General features: G+C 41.5%; 1 protein-coding gene across 1 annotated transcript in view; it reads right to left on the bottom strand.

Annotated features, from left to right (window-relative positions):
• Positions 1–19,686, bottom strand: part of LOC309640322 (O-acyltransferase like protein-like) — a 67,497-nt gene extending 47,811 nt beyond the window's left edge. The window contains 5 exon segments of the mRNA XM_082418780.1: positions 955–1,033; positions 2,559–2,678; positions 14,647–14,656; positions 14,728–14,860; positions 19,375–19,686. Coding sequence (XP_082274906.1) covers positions 955–1,033; positions 2,559–2,678; positions 14,647–14,656; positions 14,728–14,860; positions 19,375–19,528 — 496 coding nt within the window. The 5' untranslated portion in view covers positions 19,529–19,686.

Below are 19,686 nucleotides of genomic sequence, written 5' to 3' on the forward strand. Positions count from 1 at the left end.
ACTTACAACTGGTGTCTGAAGTGGGGAGCAGTCATGTGAAGCTGAGCCCTTAATTTGTGGGGTCAGCACCACCTCCAGATACTTAGTGTCACAATTTCATAACGTGAGGAGGAAACCCACACATTTGGTGTGGGAAGTTTCTGTATGTAGAGAAACAATGTTTTCCTTTTAATGTGTCACGTTAGTTCTTATTTGGATGGATGACAAGAATAAGTACAAAAGACGCTCGCAGTAAAAATTTTAGGCTTTAAAGCTCTTCCTTTGAAAATTTTGAAAGACTTAGAGGAAATCCACCCGGTTTCCATGTGGACTAAAATGTTTTCATTCCACTTGGCTAAAGTCAGAAGGGGATTGTAAGCCTGCAGAGAGTTAGGGCCAGACTGAATAGCATGGTCCACCCCTCTTTGTAGAGAGGAAGAGGCTGGAGCAGGGAGAGATTAAGTGATTTGCCCAGGATCACACAGCTGGGAGGTGAAAACCAGGACCAAATGCTGGCCTCTTAGCATTAATCCATCACAGCACATGGGCTTCACACGATGCCAGTTCAGAACGTCTTTCCGGATTTGGCATCTGACTGATTTCCACACATGGGCCACAGCAGAGAACCCTCACAATATGGAAACCATATACCATCCAGCTCCTTTCTTCAGACCTAACCAGCCAGCTGAGGCTGATTAAGGCAGTGAGGGAAGATTAAGCTTAAAAAGTTATTACATAAAGATTCAGCTCCTACCTTCTCTTCAATGTCTTTCCCCTCCTTTCCACCCACTCCCTTCCTACTCCTCCACCTCCACTACCAAGACCCCCCAAACACCATTAGTCTCGGTTTATTGGATTTAGCAGGATGAAAGTTTGGTTCAATCCCAAGAGAATGGCCAAGAGGCTCCAAGGGGCTGGGGTTTTTCAAACTTGATGCTGAGACAACAGGTTCACTGGGTATTCTATTGGACCTACCCAGCCGAGACATCTCAGTCACATCTTCTTCAGCACAAGAATTGGGGACACACACACCCACGCTGTAGTCAACTCCATCCTGGGAACACAATGCCACAATGTTCTTTAATGTCATTTTTCATAGAATATACGCACGATCGTTCCTAAGTAAGGCTGCTGCTGTACTACCCATGAATCCAGCAGACTGGGAGAAGGAAAAAAGAAGTTATTGAAAGAAGAAAAGTTTGCTGACTTCTTTGGAGATGGCTTTTCCATTACAGAGTATTTCAAGTCAACTTACAGGACATCAGATGCACCCATATTTAAATAAAAATATGCTCCAAGGGTTAACGTAGCTGCTTATTTAGAAAGCAGCCTCGGGGCTTCCCTGGCGGTCCAGTGGTCAAGACTCTGTGCTCCCAAAGCAGGGGGCACGAGTTCGATCCCTGGTTGGGGATCTAAGATCTCTCATGCCCCACGGTGCGGCCAAAAAATTTTTTAAATTAAAAGAAAAAAAAAAAAGCAGCCTCTAGTGTGGGGTAGTCTGCCCCAGTGCATCTCTCTCCTATATTACAGGTCATTAAGAGTTAACAACTCGTACAGTTTTCAACAAATTTGCCAAGTTGTCATTTCTTTGTAGCAGGACACAATGTACCAAGTAAAGATTTTATTAATAAATCAAGCCAATAATTAGAATGCCGGTCCCAATAAAGCAAAGATCAAATTATAAATAAAAATTGCTGGGATGCTTCTTCTAAGCGTATAACTTACATGATTGTGTAGGTTTCACCTTTTGCTCTGATATCAAAATCATTAGTCTGCTTGGAAAATAGGATATGAACCCTCAAGCAATCATTGTCAAATTCTCAGCGTGACAAATGGAGCTGGGTGATAACCTCCCTATCTCCATTGGTTAACAATTGTAAGACCATTTTATAGCATTAACATCAAAGAGCTTGGTTTTCTTATCGTTATTTTATACAACTGTTATTAGCCAACCAGTAATGTATTTTCCCTTAGTGTTGTGTGCCAGGCATAAAGTATATCTTTGTATTTAATAGGAGGCTGTGCTGTTCCTAGCTTTCTCCCTCCGAGAAGTAAAAGAATTAACATGCTTTGAAGATAGTCAGCCCTGTGACCTCAGTCAACCTATTTAGTGATGTATTTGTAAAAGTTCCAAACCATCTGCTAGGATAACCTCAGATTCACGTCTCAGAGCTCTGTTTCTGGGAAAGGATTATGGGTAATGGGAAGTCCATTTCCTTTGGTATTCCAAACACTGATGGTGAGTCAGGAGTTAATGCTCAGGAATATTGGCTGGAACTTGACCTTGGATTCCCCACAAAGGTCATCCGGAGGTCTTGTCCCATGCAATGTGGTAGGAGGAACATCTGAAGACCTGTTTGGTTGGTGGACAACTACCTCCTATAATGTCCCATACTCAGGACATGCAAGCAAGTTTCCACCGACTGTTTAAAATTTAATTTTAACTTTTTGCAAAACATATTAATAGTTTGGGTTTTTTTCAATGAAGATAAGCAACCAGTGGAGTTGTATCAGGTTTCATATCATGAGTCCAATGTTCACCAGTCTTTTAAGAGTGTGCGTGTAGATCCCACGCTCACATGCAGGATGTGAAGCTTGCAGTACTGCCCTTGGAAACGCCCCAATGGAGCGTGGGTGGAGAGACACTCACTGGAAGATCCCAGCCTGTCCACATTTCCATTAAAAATATTGCTTCCCATGGGCTTCCCTGGTGGCGCAGTGGTTGAGAGTCTGCCTGCCAATGCAGGGGACACGGGTTCGAGCCCTGGTCTGGGAAGATTCCACATGCCGCGGAGCAACTAAGCCCGTGCGCCACAACTACTGAGCCTGCGCGTCTGGAGCCTGTGCTCCGCAACAGGAGAGGCCACGATGGTGAGAGGCCCGCGCACCGCGATGAGGAGGGGTCCCCACTTGCCGCTGCTAGAGGAAGCCCTCGCACAGAAATGAAGACCCAACACAGCCAAGAAATAAATAAATAAATGAATAAATAAATAAATAAAATTTAAAAAATATATATTGCTTCCCAGCTTCCCGAAAGAGTCATACGCTGAATTTCAAAGCAAAAGAAGTGGGCAAATTTAGCTTCCTTGTGTCACTTTCAAATGAATTTATCAGCATTCAGCTCCACCTTCTAAACCTCTAAAATTTAAACGATCGAAAAAAGAAGAGACATGTATTCAGATAGCACTCTTGAGCCTGCATTCTGCACCCACAGCCCATCTCTTCACTGCGGAGAACCATGACGTACGTCCTCACACATGACCTGTTGCTGAAAAAGATGAAGAGTTTGAAATGTTTTAAAAAATAAATGCTTTGTGGGAGTAAAAAAGATGTAACTAAAATTTGGTAGCTTTTCTTTCTCCTCCATACAGCCAGGAGAAAATACTCCTGTCTCAAAATTTTTTTATCCAATTTTGTAGGACCTTATTTTGGAGAGAGGTTTTTGATTGTTTGTTTGTTTGTTTTTTAATCTTGGGAGTAAAAGCGTGCAGTAATCAAGTTCCACGGTTAATGCCTCTCTAGCCCTGGTCCTGGAAGTCTCTTATTTGGTTTGTTTGTGCTCGTATATGTCCTCTTCCCCTTCATTTTAAATAATTCATTTCCTTTCCTCTTTCTTCATCTCTCCCTTTCTCTTTCCTTTCCCCCAATTCCCTCCACCCCCATGTTTGATATATATCATCTCATTTGTAGGTGTTCTTATTTTATGTAAGTGTATTTGTGATTTGTATGAATGGCCTTGTGCTTCAGATCTCCTGTTTCCACATATGTAACTCGGAGCGACATTTGTACTATTTATGGTGTTACTGTGTTCACCTAGCCCAGAGCTTCTGATTTCTGTATAATAACTCATCATCATCTTAGACTTAGCTATTCCCCGGGTGACGGACACGTAGATGGCCTCCAACACACAAAAACACACAGGGACAAACTCCTCACACGTGTCCCTGTATAAACCTACGTGAGGCTTTAGCTCAGATATACACACCCGTGAGCGGGCTTGCTGGATCAGAAGGTACACAAATACTGTGTGTAAATCCCACTGGATTGTGTTCCAGAGTGACTGCCCCAATCTACATCCCCAGGGACGCTGATTCCTATCTCTTCTTTGCGTTGCCCAGCTTTCCCATCTTTGGTGGTTAATGGATATAAAATGATATCCAGTTGTTTGGATTTTTGTCTATCAAATTACAAATAATTCAGGATATTTTTGTTTAAAATAGCTAAGCCATGTAAATTTTCTCTTCTGTAAAGTACCTGTTTGTATCCTTTGCCCATTTCTTAATGAATTTTCTTTTTTTGATTTGCAAGAGCTCCGTATTATTCTATATATTGGTCCTAGTCTACCTGAGTTATCGAAAATACTTACTCTCAGTCAGTTATCTGTCAGTTCTTTATCTATGGTTTCCTTATTGGATAGAAATCTGTTCTTTTGAGCCTGTAATTTTTGTTCTAGTCTTGAACAATCTTTGTTCTAGTCAAGACTGACTACATAATTTGCAGGGCTAATACAGAATGAAAATGAAGGGCCTCTTGTTTAAAAATTAATTAAGCATTTCAAGATGGTGACACCAAATCACGCTAAAGGAAGCATGGGGTCCTTTTATGTATGGGGCGCAGTGTGACTGCAAAGGTCACATGCCTACGAAGCCAGTCTGATTCTAATACCAGAACCATATGGTTTTTATTATTACGGATTTGAGGTATATTAAGTATTCAGCCTTTAGTCATCGTTTCAAAGTTGAGCCAGTTAATATTTGTGGACTGTTAATCATTCATACAAATTTCAGAAAATTTGTATCCAGAAAATTTCAGAAAATTCATATTCAGAAAATTTCAGAAAATTTTTAGAAATTGCAGAAAATCTCAGAAAAAGTTTATTGAGTTCCTCAAAACATCCAACTAGAATACTGATTGAAATTGCTTCAAATTTATAGATTATATGGGGGAAATTGACATCATTGTTGTATCAAGTTATCATTGGATGTCATGCAATTTACTAAAATCTTCTTTTGTGTCCTTATTTATAACTTTATATTTTTCCTTGATAATCTTAAGACAGATTACATAAACAATTCCTAGGTAGTGTAGAGTTGACTATTTTCCTCAGTGTTTTATTTTCAATTATATTTTCCAACTGACTGTTGCTGGTGTGGAAAAATGCTATCGATTTTTGTAATTTGTTCTGGTATCTGGAGAATTTGCTGAACTTTCTTAATAGTTCTACCTTCTTATTTCTTTCTTTCTAATCTTTAGACCACCATTTTTTTTTTTTTTTTCCTTTTCTAGTTTTGGAATCAAAGTTATAGTCAAATTTACAAAGTGAGTTTATTTTCTGGAACAACTGTGATTATAACCGTTTGCCAAGGGTTAGTGATGGTGGAGGGAAGGGGCTGCCTACGTCTATAAAGCAGTAACAAGAGGGATGTGGTGACGGATAGTCATGGTCTTGATTGTGGTATGAGTTACACAAATCTACACATGTGCTAAAATGACATAGAACTATACACACACACACACGTACCAATGTTAGTTTCTGAGGCATAGGGAGGTCAAGTCACTCGCCCAGGGTCACATCATTGTTAAATGATAGAACAAGTAAGAAAACCGAAGCACAGAGATGATAAGTAATATATACAGCAATACAAATCTACCTCTTTTTAATTGCTAGCAAGAATCAGAGCTGAGTATTCAAAGCAGCTAATAAGGATCAGAGCTGTGTGTTCAAACCCATTTTAATCTGAACCCATAACTTCTTGCCCTCTAAAATATACAAAAAGACCCTGTTTTTGTTTGTCAGTTTGGTATGTCGGTTCTTATATATAGCTAAAGATAATGATCTTCCTTAGAGTGAGTGGGGAGAAAACCCCAAATACAGCTGGGCAAATTATACAGCTCCTCTTGCATTTCTGTCTCTGTCTTTACTAATAATTGGGTTCCCAAGGTGTAATGTAGAAATCAGGTTGAAGGAACTGCAGTTTGCTTACATGAGTGCTTTTTAAGAAAGTAATAGGTTATTTTGAAAACCTCCTGGCCATAATTGGGCAAATGGTCCTTGCTGAGCTGCCCAGGGTAAACTGGCTTTCACCAGGAACCCTCTCCTCTTCTGGCAAGTTCTGCTGCTCTGGCCACTTGGGCTCATCCAGTGGGTGCCTGTTATCACTGGACTCTTTTTTATGCTTCTAAGTATTCCACGTTATTGCTGTGATGAACGAAACTTACTCTCCCCTTTTCCCTCCCGTGAATGTGACCCTCCTTGGCTCTGACCACACCCAGAACCTTAGAGCTGGTATCCACAGGGACTTGTAGCCAGCGATCATCTTTTAAGCTAAACTGCCTGAGTCGCAAGATTGACCACATCCCTCCTCTCCTTACAACGTTTCCAAGGCACCATGAACAAAGTTAAAACGTAACTCTTAAGGGAGAGGTCATATTTACTGTATTAATAACTCAGATAAAGAATTGTATTCTGATCATATAAAAAACCCTTACAAATCAGTAATTTTTATTTTTATTTTTTTCATTATTTTTTTGCATTTATATTGGAGTATGGTTGATTTACAAATCAGTAATTTTGGGGAACTTCTCTAGCGGTCCAGTGTTTACGACTTGGCACTTTCACTGCTGTGGGCCCAGGTTCGATCTCTGGTCGGGGAACTAAGATTCCACAAGCTGTGCGGCGTGGCCAAAAGAAAAAAAACCAAAAACAAATACAAATCAGTAATTTTTAAAAAGTCAAAGAAACTGATTTAAAATCTGCTAAGGATATGAACAGGCAACTCTTAGAGAAGGAAATCCAAGTGACCAATCAATATGAGAAAGTTGTTCAGTCTCACAAATAAACCACAATTAGACACCAATTTTTTCTAGCCATCTGATTGGTAAAAATTTAGAAGGTTGATAAAATTGAATGTTGGTAAGAATATGAAGAAATAGTTCTCTCAATCTTGCCTCCTGGGAGCTAATCTCCTTCCTAATAGCAATTAAATTTTCTTTTGGAAAATTGCCACTTTCCAACTACACGGAGTCTTGAAAAAAACTCAAGGTGCTATGTCCTCTCATTACGGAAGCTGATGGGATCCCTGGAGGCAGCTCCTGCTCTGCCCTCCTGCTCCCTGTGACATGAGGTCCCAGGACTAGTGTGGAGTGAGTCAAGGCCTGAAGAGAAGCTTGGGCTTCATTCATCCACAGGTGGTTTCCTCAGAGGCTGTAGAATGTGCACCACTGTGGAGGCTGTTTGGACCTCACTGGTCCAGTGACCAGTTTCAAGCCTGCTTAGCAGGCCTTACTCTCCCTTCTGTGAGCTGCCCATCGTCTGACAATAAACTCCCCTTTTTGCTGAAGGTTGTCAGGGTTGATGTCTGTGGTTTAACCGAAGGCTCCTTTCTAACCGTATCCCCAGTGGCCCAGCAATTCAACATCTCAGAATCTGCTCCAGGGAAACACATATGAGCACAGAATTGCCAGATGCTTGTGGCATTAATGCTTGTAAAAGCAGAAAAATGGACAAACTGTTAGGTTGAACCACATGAAAGATCCATTTTATGGGACAAAAACAGTTTAATGTCAGTAGTTTCAAATCGTTCAGCAGGAAAAAGTTAAATGAGCTACAGTACTTTCATATGCAACAACTAAAATGAGATAGATCTATATTTGCTGCTGTGGGAAATGCTCCAAGACTCTATATAACATGGAAAAAAAAAGATTAAGAGCAATAAATATATTTTTCAATTTTACAAAACAAAACAATATCTTTCTGGTAGATATAGATGAACAAAAATGCAAGGAGAAAGTTCTGGAAAGTTCTAGAAGGATACACACCTATTGCTAAACAGCTGTTATCCAGGAAGGGGACTAAGAATTGAATGAGTGAACAAAAAAGACTTCAGCTTTGTCTGTATTGTCTCCATTCTTTTTTTTTTTTTTTTAATTTATTTATTTATTTTGGCTGCATTGGGTCTCTGTTGCTGTGCGCAGGCTTTCTCTAGTCGAGGTGAGCGGGGGCCACTCTCCATTGCGATGCGCGGCCTTCTCACTGCGGAGGCCTCTCCCGTTGCAGAGCACGGGCTCCAGGCACGCGGGCTTCAGCAGTCGTGGCACATGGGCTCAGTAGTTGTGGCTCATGGGCTTAGTTGCTCCACAGCATGTGGGATCTTCCCAGGCCAGGGCTCGAACCCGACACCCCTGCATTGGCAGGCGGATTCTTAACCACTGCACCACCAGGGAAGCCCTGTTTCCATTCTTTTACCATGAGAATAGAATCACGTATTTAACAAATATAGTGTATAAACAATAAAATATGAACAGAATTTTAAAATCAATATTTTAAAAAATTCTTCAAAGGTATTCCATCCTCTAGAGTAGGAGTTGGCAAACTATGGTCCTGCTATTTTTGTAAGTAGTTTTATTGGAATACAGCCATCTCATTTGTTTACATATTGTCAATGCTGCTTTATTAATACAGGCAAGGTTGAGTAGTTGCAACAGAGGCTGTAGGGACCACAAAACTGAAAATATTTACTATCTGGTTCTTTAGAGGAAACCTTTGCAGATCTCTTATCTAGAGAGGGGATTTTCAATCCTGGGCAGACATTAGAATCACCTGGGGCAATTTTTTAAAAATACTAACGCCCAGGCTCCACCCTCACAAAGAATGACTTAATTGGTCAGGGGTGAGGCTTGGGCATTAACTGTTTTTCAAATGTTCCCAGGAGATGCTGTGTGCCGCTAGCCTTGACTGCTGTGCTCTTTCAGATTAATTCCAGACTCCGAGCTCGGTTTAAAAGGCCTTTCGTGACCAGACCTGCCTCTAGTTTCATCGTCCCACACCCACGCCCATTTCCTCTGCTCCATTATACAGAATGCACCAGGCCCGCACTTGTCTGTCTTTCTGCCTGGAATGTCCCTCCTTCCTGTCTGCCTGGCAAATGCTGAATCATCCTTTGAGTCTGGGCTGAAAGATGGTCTGCCCAGGAAGCAGCCCAGACTCTAGCTTAGTGTATCAGACTAGAAGGCCTGTAGCTGTTGGCCTGTCTCCCCTGTGAGGGAGGGGCTGTGTCTTCATCAGTGGATATTTCAGAGGAGGAGGTCAATAAACATTTGCTGAGTTAATTGAATTAACTTTTGAAAAAAATAAGTGCAATTGCCCCAAATCCAGCTCCACAAATGTATTATAAGGTCCTCTCTGTGTCAAAAACAAAACTGGATGTATTTATTATAAATAGACTGCATGATTTCCAAATTCCCTTCTCCATCACTGGGTATTCCAAACTTGATAGCCTAAAGTTTAAGGATCTGGAACTGTAAGAGCCTGTCTTGACCCTTGGATAAATCCCTGAAGGACAAATGTAGAGAGATACCTAATTCTTCACTTGAGAAGATTAAACTCTAGTTCTCTTTCCAATTGGTGTTTTGCTTTGTAAATGGATTGGATTTATGGTTTTCTAGCTGAGGTTATTTTGTATGCTGTGCAGATTTTCAATTGCATTTGTTTCCTTTCTGGTTATGAACTCGAATGGACAGGTTGTTCTTTTCCTGCCTTATCCTTAATTAGTTTCTGTCAAGAACCTGAGATGCCAGGCCATGGGCCCTATCCAAATCTAAATACATTGTGATGGTCACGGGAGGGAAGGATAGAATAAACTAATGATTAAACCCACCTGTTACTTCAAACTGCATGGCAGTTGTTCCAAGTTTTCATTTCCAAAAGATTAAAAACAATTTGTTTCAATTCTGCTGAGCTAATTAGCAGACACATTTTCTTTCTTGGCAACGATATGCGGATATTAAAATGCAGAATTGATTAATTTCTGGGTTTAAATGAAGGAAAGAGAGACCTTGGCCAATGGTCTTAAATTTTAAAATATGGATGCACTTACATCAGGAAGGTGAAGGCACCAGAAGCTTCTAGAATGCTGAGCCACAAACAAATCCTGAAAGCAGCGATCATCTTCAGCATTTACAGCAAATATTTATTAAGCACCTACCAGATGGCTGTGTTACACTGCAGATTTTTTAAAACTAGAATTGAATAGTCCTTGCCCTGCATTGGATACACATTAAACGCTGAGCATCAGTTGTCAGTGATCTCCTTGTGGATGAAAGATCTGAATGTGCTGTCGATTTGATATCCAAGTTCCTGAAGCAGGCTCTTTACAAACACCTCTTGGCAGTCCCCCTTGCCTCTGACCAACTATTAATCTTGGACTTGAAGAACGAGACTAGTGTGTGTATTAGTTTCCTGTGACTGCTATTACAAATTACTGCAAACTTGGTGGCACAGAAATTTACTCTCTCACAGTTTTGGAGGCCAGAAGTCCAAAATCAGTATCACTGAGTCAAAATCAAGGTGTCAGCAGGGCTGTGTTCCTTCTGGAGGCTTCAGGGGAAAGTCCATCCTTTGCCTCTTCCAGCTTCTGGTGGCTGCCAGCATCCCTTGGCTTGTGGCCACCTCACTCCGATCCCTGCCTCTGTGGTCACATCACCTTCTCCTCTGTGTGTCAAATCTCCCTCCACCTCTGCCTCCATCTTCTAAGGAAACATGTGATTGCATTTAGGGCCCATCTGGGTAAGCCAGGATAAACTCCTCATCTCAAAATCTTTAACTTAAACATATCTGCATAGCTCTTGTTTCCATATACGGTAATATTCACAGGTCCCAGGGATTAGAATGAGATATCTTTGGGGATCCATGTTTCAGCCTACCACAACATGGATATTTGAAATCCAGCTAACCCAGAAATTTCAGTGAAGCCCCTTGTGTCACCCTTTCTCTATTCTGAGATTTCCTTGGTTTCAGCATCTTTTCTGCCCCTAGCTCCAGCACCAGTGGGGAGGCTGGGCTTGAGTAAAATGCCCTCTAGACTGACAGCCGGATGGGAAAAGAGGCAACATTCTGAGAATGCAAATCATGTAGATGGTCAGTCCTCCACTGATGACCAGAGAACAAAGGCAGGGCTGGGGCCAGTGATTGGCTCCCCCAGTGAGTGCCACCTATGGGTTACCTCCTATGCCAGGAGTGTAAACACAGGCCTTGGCTTCCAGGGGAGAGGATGAGACACACAGATAGGAGACATGAAATAATCACCTCAAGAGATAAATGATGAAACCAAGGGAGTAAGTGATCAGAGTAGGAAGTTCGGCAACCCAGCCATCAGGGCGGGCTGAGGGATGAGGACCAGGGAGAAGGGACTTGAAGGGTTAAGAAAGTTTCATAGCAAAAGTAGCTGCTTGGGGAAGATTTCAAGGCTGTGAGGAGATTAGAGAAAACAGGAAATGAAAAACCCTGCAGGCTGCTTGGGAACCAGAAGCCTCCCTCCACCCGCCTCCTTCTTTCCCCCGAGGACCAAAGTACAGGAAAATGCAGACATCATGTGAAACCATCAGGGCCTCGATATGCTAAGCAAAGTTTTAATTCCATATAAACAGATTCCCTCTGAAAGCCCTCCGCTGTAGACAGTGCTACAAATGGGTCTGCTTGGACTTGATGAAATGACCATGGGTGGGCCTGGTATATCTCAAGGAAAATGAATTCCAGGACCTACCTGAGACTGCTTGTTTTGCTTTTTCATTTTTGTCTCAGATAATAAACACATGCTTTTTTCTTCTGGATGGTGGTTTTGAGAGGCCATAGCTCCCTGTATTTGTTTCCTAGGGCTGTCTTAACAAATTTCCACCAACTGGGTGGCTTGAAATAACAGAAATTTTTTGTCCCACAGTTCTGGAGACTAGAAGTCTGAAATCAAGGGGTCAGCGGGGTTGGTTCCTTCCGGAGGCTCTGGAGGAGAATCTGCCCACTCCTCTCTCCTCGCTCCTGGTGGTTGCCGGCCGTCCTTGGCGTTCCTTGGCTTCTAGACACATCACTTCAATCTCTGCCTCAGTCGTTACGCGTCAATTCTCCCTGTGTGTCTCTGTGTCTGTATGTATAGTTCCCTCATAAGGACACCAGTCACTGGGTTAGGACTCTTCCAAATCCAGCATGACCTCATCTTAACTTGATTACATCTATAAAGAGCCTATTTCCAAATAGGATCACAAATCCACGGTACCAGGGGTTCGGGATTCAACATATCTTTTTGGAGGACACAGTTCAACCCACAACACTCTCAGAGTGGGGATTCTAATCCAAGCCAAGGACGCTACTAACTAGCTTGTGAGGGTCGTTGGGGAAGCTACGAGCCTAGAGAGAAGCAGCTGCCCTGTGCTCGGGGAAGGTCTGACAAGTTCATGGAGAGGTAGGACTCCAGGAGGGTGGAAACTGGAGAACACAGTGGGCCATGGAAAGACCTGAAGAAATAACCGATCGGATGCCTGATGGGACCAAAGACACACAACATGGCTTCAGAGCCCCCTTTCAATAGTTTTTCTATTGTGTGTTCTGGTCATCGCTTTTTTTTTTTTTTTTTTTAATTTATTTATTTATGGCTGTGTTGGGTCTTCGTTTCTGTGCAAGGGCTTTCTCTAGTTGTGGCAAGCGGGGGCCACTCTTCATCGCGGTGCGCGGGCCTCTCACTATCGCGGCCTCTCTTGTTGTGGAGCACAGGCTCCAGACGCGCAGGCTCAGTAGTTGTGGCTCACGGGCCCAGTTGCTCCGCGGCATGTGGGATCCTCCCAGACTAGGGCTCGAACCCGTGCCCCCTGCATGAGCAGGCAGATTCTCAACCACTGCGCCACCAGGGAAGCCCCTGCTTTTTAAATTATATACATTTATACCAACTGCCAACATAGAAGGCCATAAACCCTTCTTAGTTTCCAGGTGCCCTTCCTCCAGAGAAAAGATGGAACAAGACAAGATATTCAGACAAGAGACGTGAAATCATTATTCTAGAACACATATGATAAAGCCAAAGGTATTAAGTTCCCAGATTAGAATGACTGAAAAGGATATATGGATATATAGATATACTTCTACCTCCACATATATTTAATAAGGATCACATATTTACTAAATAAATTCACCATTTTATTCTAGAGTCCAATATTAAAAACATAGCAAGGAAAACAAGTAGGTGTCAGGAGTGCAGAACCAAAAGTGGTGATAGAACAAAAGGGTAGGAAAAACTGTAAGAAATGGGGTCACCGGGATGTGTGGCCACACTAATCAAAGTGAGCTTCCTGCAAGTCTGTATGAGTTTCCTATGGCTGCTGTAAAAAAATGTAACTTTGATTGCTGTAACTCTGTGGCTTAAAACAACATACATTATTTATCGTATTGTTCTAGAGGTTAGAAATCCAAAATGGGCTTTTACAGGATGTATGGGCTGAACTGTGTTCCCCACACCCACCTCCCCCCATCCCAATATTCATATGTTGAAGCCCTAACCCCCAGTACCTCAGAATGTGACTACATTTGGAGATAGGGCTTTTAAAAGGAGGTGATTAGGTTAATATTTATTTATTTTAATTTTTATTTATTTGTTTATTTATTTTGGCTGCACCAGGTCTTAGTTGCAGCATGCAGGATTTTTTTAGTTGCGACATGCGGGCTTCTTAGTTGTGGCATGTGGACTCCTTAGTTGTGGCATACAGACTCTTAGCTGCGGCATGCATGTGGGATCTAGTTCCCCAACCAGGGATCGAACCCAGGCCCCCTGCATTGAGAGCTTGGAGTCTCACCCCCTGGACCACCAGGGAAGTCCCGAAAAGGGGTTTTTAGGTTAAAATGAGGCTGTTAGGGTGGCCCCTGATCCAATCTGACTGGTGTCTGTATAAAAGGATATTTGGACACACAGAGAGACACCAGGGAGAAGGCGGTCATTGGCCATCTGCAAGCCAAGGAGAGAGGTCACAGAGGAAACCAACCCTACCAGCATCTTGATCTTGAACTTCCAGCCTCCAGAACTGTGAGAAAATAAATTTCCCTTGGTTAAGCCCCTCAGTCTGTGGTACTTTGTTACAGCAGCCCTAGCAAACTAATACAGGGGGGTGGGTATTGTGTCTACTTTTGGAATCTTGTCTGATGTATGTTTTCACCAGTAATTACCAGTAAAACTGACATCCTTATTTTCAGCTAACCATCACAATGATCAGAATCAGGTAAGAAGCTTCCTTAAAATTCAGATTCTTAAGTCCAGCTCCTAGGGACTTCCCTGGTGGCGCAGTGCTTAAGAATCCGCCTGCCAATGCAGGGGACACGGGTTCGAGCCCTGGTCCGGGAAGATCCCCCATGCCACGGAGCAACTAAGTCCGTGTGCCACAACTACTGAGCCTGCGCTCTAGAGCCCGTGAGCCACAACTACTGAGCCCGTGCACCACAACTACTGAAGCCCATGTGCCCTAGAGCCCTCGCACTGCAGCTACTGAGCCCACATGCCACAACTACTGAAGCCCACATGCCTAGAGCCTGTGCTCTGCAACAAGAGAAGCCACTGCAATGAGAAGCCCACACACCACAACGAAGAGTAGCCCCCATTCGCCGCAATTAGAGAAAGCCCGTGCGTGGCAATGAAGACCCAACGAAGCCAAAAAAAAAAAAAGTCCAGCTCCTAGAGGTTTTGCTAGCAGTGGGGTGGGGCTGGGCAGTGAAGATAAATGTTTAATAATCTGCTCTCTCCCCAAAATGAGGGGGAAAAAAAAAAAAATATATATATATATATATATATATATACACATACACACACACATACACCATAAATTATACTGATATAAAGGCTGTATAGCATAGTGTATTACTTTGCTCAGGCTACCATTACAAAATACCACAGACTGGGTGGCTTAAACAACAGAAATATATTTCCTCACAGTCATGGAGGCTAAAAGTCCAAGATCAAGGTGTTGGCAGGGTTGGTTTCTACTGAGGCCTCTCTCCTTGGCTTGTAGATGGCCACCTTCTCTGCACCTTCACTTGGCCTTCCCTCTGGGTGTGTCTGTGTCCTAATCGCCTCTTCTTATAAAAGCACCAGTCATATTAGATTAGGGCCCATCCCAATGACCTCATTTCACATTAATTATCTCCTTAAAGACCCCGTCTCCAAGTACAGTCACATTCTGAAGTACTGGGGTTAAGTCCTCAACATATGAATTTGGGAGGAACACAATTCAGCCCATACCATGCACAGATTACAAATAATAATTAAATCAATAATATTCCTTGTTACAAATTCCATATATAGCCAACTGATTCTCACAGAATGCGTTCACTAATTTTTGCCAAACTCTCATATCTGTAGCCAACCTATGATTTTACCTACGACACCAGTGAGTGTCATCCCCACATAAATGTTGGGTCATATTTTTGTCCACCTTAATGAGTAATATGGATATGAAGCCAGAAAGATATATGTCAGAACTTCACTCATTTGTCCATGATGTGAGCAATGTTTTTGCTGAATAACAGTTTTTGGGTGCTATTTATAATGCAAAGGCTGTAGACGTAACACACATTTAAGTTTTATTTTAATTTGTAACATTTTCTCCATCAGCTTCTGAAGCCTAGACAGTCAACAAAACGTCAAGCCCTGACCTACAGCGATTGCTGACTTGTGTGGTGAATATACTTCTACCACAGCTGACTTCAAGCTCCCAGCCTGACATCCCTGAACTTGAGCTTAAAGGATGATGTGCAATAGCACAGCAATACATTTCCACCACACAGACTCAGTTCAGGAGTACAGATGATGGTCAAGTGCGTACAACAGTTAGGAAGTGGTGAATGTGGGGCATTCCTTTTGCTCTTAACATAGTTTACTCAATTGTTAATTTATGTGATTCAACCATTAAAAGTCACTGTGTTGGACAACCAGACTGAACATTTAACCCCGGCTGGAGCAGATTGGTGGGTGCAGGAATTAGAACATTTTTTAAGCTGCTGCAGATTTTCAGACTTTGAGAAACACAGCCTCTCCACTTCATAGGTGAGGAAACCTGTTCAGCAAGGTGACATGGCTTGGGTAGGGCCAACCACACAGCTGACTATCGGCCTAAACAGGATGAGAGCCCAGGCATCAGGACTGCCAGCCCAACACAATGTCTGTGGGTCAACACCTTGTCTCTAAAATGTGATTTGTTTACAAGAAATGTACAATGAGGAAAGGAACAGGTGGGAAGGTACAGGCGATCAGGTACAGAGAGAAAGGGCAGGAGGGAGAAGGATCCCCATCAGGAAAAAGCATCCCTGAATTAGAAACAGATGAGTTTTAAGAAGGAAGTTAATACCACAGTGGTCAAGGAGAAAGAAAATTGAGAGACAAAAATGATTCATCAGGAGGGAGGATGCCAGAGATTTTTTTTTTTGAGTGTTTTCATAGTCTTTTATTAATCATTCATTTATATATATATGTGATTGATGTGGTATACACCTAAAACACACTCTGAGTTCCAGGCACCATGCTAGGTTTTGAGTTAGCAAAGGAAAACAAGATAGACAATCTCTCTCTACAAAAGAGACATAGCACCTCTCTCTCTCTCTGTCTCTATAAATATATGTTTCTGTATAAATATATATATATATATCTATATTATATATATATACATACACACATATACACACAGTTATCTCTATATGTTTTCCAAAACAGGTATTATATTATACATATTGTTTTGTATCCTGATGTTTCTCCTTAATAATATACTAAGATTATCTTCCATACCATTAAATATTTTTCAAAGGCATTATTTTTAGATCATGATATTTTATTTTCTAGATGCTCAATCGTTTTTAATCGAATTTTTCTCTTCTTGAAAATGTAAGTTGTATCTACTTGGTTACAGAGATCTTTTAGGCTGCAATTTTTATATGTGATAAGGGATTCAATGTAGATTTCTGTGGATTATGGAGCGTAAAAACAAAACAAAAAACAAAATCAGAAGCAGAGGGGCCGGAACACTGGCCTGAGGACTTCAGAAATGAAAGAAGGGATACAATCAGACAGGGACCCAAGAGGGTGGCAGAATTAAAGCATACAGATACTGTTCGATGGAGTCTGTTCCCGTTAAGATGGTGGGCGTGAAAGTGAATGGAGAAGGATGGTGGGAAGGAAGCACGGGAACTTCATTTTGGAGCTGTATTACTATACTCTTCCTTCTCATAAGCTCCATGCTGTTTAATCCATCCTCCCACTGCCAGACTGAGTGTCTGTCTCAGGCTCTAATATCAGGCTCTCTCCTGCTCCTGAGCAGCAATGATGCCGATTCCCTTGTGCAAAAACATGTCAGCCTGAAGTTCAAGAACACTTTCTCTCCGCTTTATTCCTCAGACCCCACCCATATTCAGAGGTTCTCCTACTGTCATCTCTGTGCTTTGGATTGGGGATGGAGTTTTGAAACATTATTATGCAACATTTAATATCTTAAAAAGGCATAAAGAAAAACAGTAAGAAACACCTACGTTTCAGTCATCCAGCTTAAAAAAACACAACTTGACCCATCGTTTGAGATCTGATGGGTCCCCAATTACATCTGCACCCTCACCATGCCCACTGCAAGGCAACCTCTAACTGAATTTGGAGGTTATCATTCTCATGAATTTCTTTCCATTTGTACTACATACATAATGTCTCCCGAAGAAGTAGAGCACCTTAATTTGCATTTTTTAAACTTTACATACTATATATATTCTTCTACAACTTTTTTTTTCTTGATGTTACTTCAGTGTATTCCCTCCATATTGATACATGTATCTCTGCTTCATTCCTTTTTTTGCTGATGACTATTTTTTTGTCTTGTTTCTCTGGTTGCTGCTTATTTAGGCAGTGATTGAAAATGCAGGCTCGGGAATCAGATGATCTGGGTTGAAATCCTATCTGCACCACTTATTTCGGCAAGATACTTTACATCTTCGTGGTTCATTTATAAAATAGAGGTGATAATAACACCCTACCCGTGGTGGTGGGGTGCATTAGGACTAAGTGAGACAACTTTTGCATAGGGCTGGGGACAGTACCTGCCATGTAAAAGTACTCTCTAAATATTGACTCATTTTTTTGCATCCACATGACTGCCAGGAAAACCATGCTGAGAACAAAGGTCAGAACTACGTTCTGTGCTCAAAAATCTCAGGCAAAATGCCAAAGCAATGACGTCAAGTGTTTTTGGGGTGCGTTAGAAAGAAAATCAGTTAAAACACTAGATAGTAGTATTCATCTGTTAAATTAAGTTATTGTCATCTATCCACTTATGTACATCATTCAATTCTTTCTTGGACCATTCAACACAGGGAAATTTTTTTAACTAAAAAAAAAAAAAAGAATTTCAACTTTCAGATGCCTACAGATGAAACATTGTTGGTACATGACTAGAGTAACTTATAAGACAAATAAATACTTTTTTCCTTGAAAAGCATCAACAAGGCTGTGACTAATGATGACAATAGGTACCACCACCACATCACCAGAAATCATTGCACCCTTCTGGATTTCCTTGGCCAGCTTATTTGGCCTGGGTTTGTCAGAATGTTCCCTGTCAAACATCACCAAGTGTTGTAGCAAAACATAATCAATTCCAAAATACAACTTGAAGGTGGTTATTGAATCCATTGGATTCATATCTCCCTACCGCTTCATAAACTATCAGGACATATAATTCAGTGTAGAATGGCAATTGCTTCAAACCATTTGCCATTTTGAATTACTCAATATTAGATCGAAACTTTTGTTTTCTCTTTATAATGTACATTATGCTACTAAAGGTTTTCCAATACAAAATAAACTAGTCATGTGTACAAAACAGAAAAGGAAATTGCTATGATAGTGTTTCTGGCTTTGGAAAGAGTGAGTTTTTACATTTTTCCTTGTTAGTGGTTTACATCAGCATCAACAATGAATCACTCTCCTAGAGAGGTTATCCCACTGAAAATGAATCTGATTTCCTGCCCCTTTCCGTCAGGAAGGTATCAATATATGTCCCTTTATTTGTGAAAATAATTTTGGGAAACTAACAAAAATAATTACAGCAGCCTGATGTCCACCCATATCACATGCAAAGAGGTCTGGCTACCATTGAACTTCTTCCAGCTTGAGCCAATGCATTCACCAGAATACTCCTCAGAATTTACTATCCAACATATAATGGGCAAGACCTGTTTCCTGAATAATGAAGCAATTCTTTATCAAAAGCAGACTAAATGTCTAGAAAAAGAAATAAACCAAGCCATCCCCTATGACAGTGAAATGTTATCAACTTCAGAATAGTAAACAGCATCATACAGTTTACAAATAATCCTCGTCTTATTAAGAGATTGGTTCTGGCTAGATTCCTTCTGGCTAGAATACCACCCCTCCATTGCCTTCTGCAATAAAAATTCCTCCTCCCTCCTTGATTCCTGGAGCAATTTATAAATTGAGCATCATCTTCTCTTTCCTATTTGGTTCTGGGTTTTTAATTCTCAGGAGTTTTTCTAGCCCCCAGCCCAAACCTGTCTGCCCTGTGTTCACCTACCCAACGAGTTAGGAAAAACCTACTTACTTCTTTGAGCATATTGTTTGGGTTCCACTGAATTCAGATCAGAAAGGAATTCATCACTGTCCTGCATGCACTTGAGAGAAATGTTTCTTGCAGGAAAAACAAAAGGCAATTGAAACTGAAAAGAGAGAAGACAAAATAGTAAGGTCAGGACCATCTTTGGTCAGGATCTTAACCTGTCAGGATAAAACTCCCCTCTTAGACAAAGAGCCTCATATGTATGAAACACTAGTCTATAACGTGTTGTGGGGAAATGTGACATTCTCACCCCTTAACATGCAGAGACAAGCTGCGTCTCCTCCGCCACCTGCAAAG

Source organism: Balaenoptera physalus, assembly GCF_965194825.1.
Source record: "Balaenoptera physalus genome assembly, chromosome: 12".
Classification (NCBI taxonomy): domain Eukaryota; kingdom Metazoa; phylum Chordata; class Mammalia; order Artiodactyla; family Balaenopteridae; genus Balaenoptera; species Balaenoptera physalus.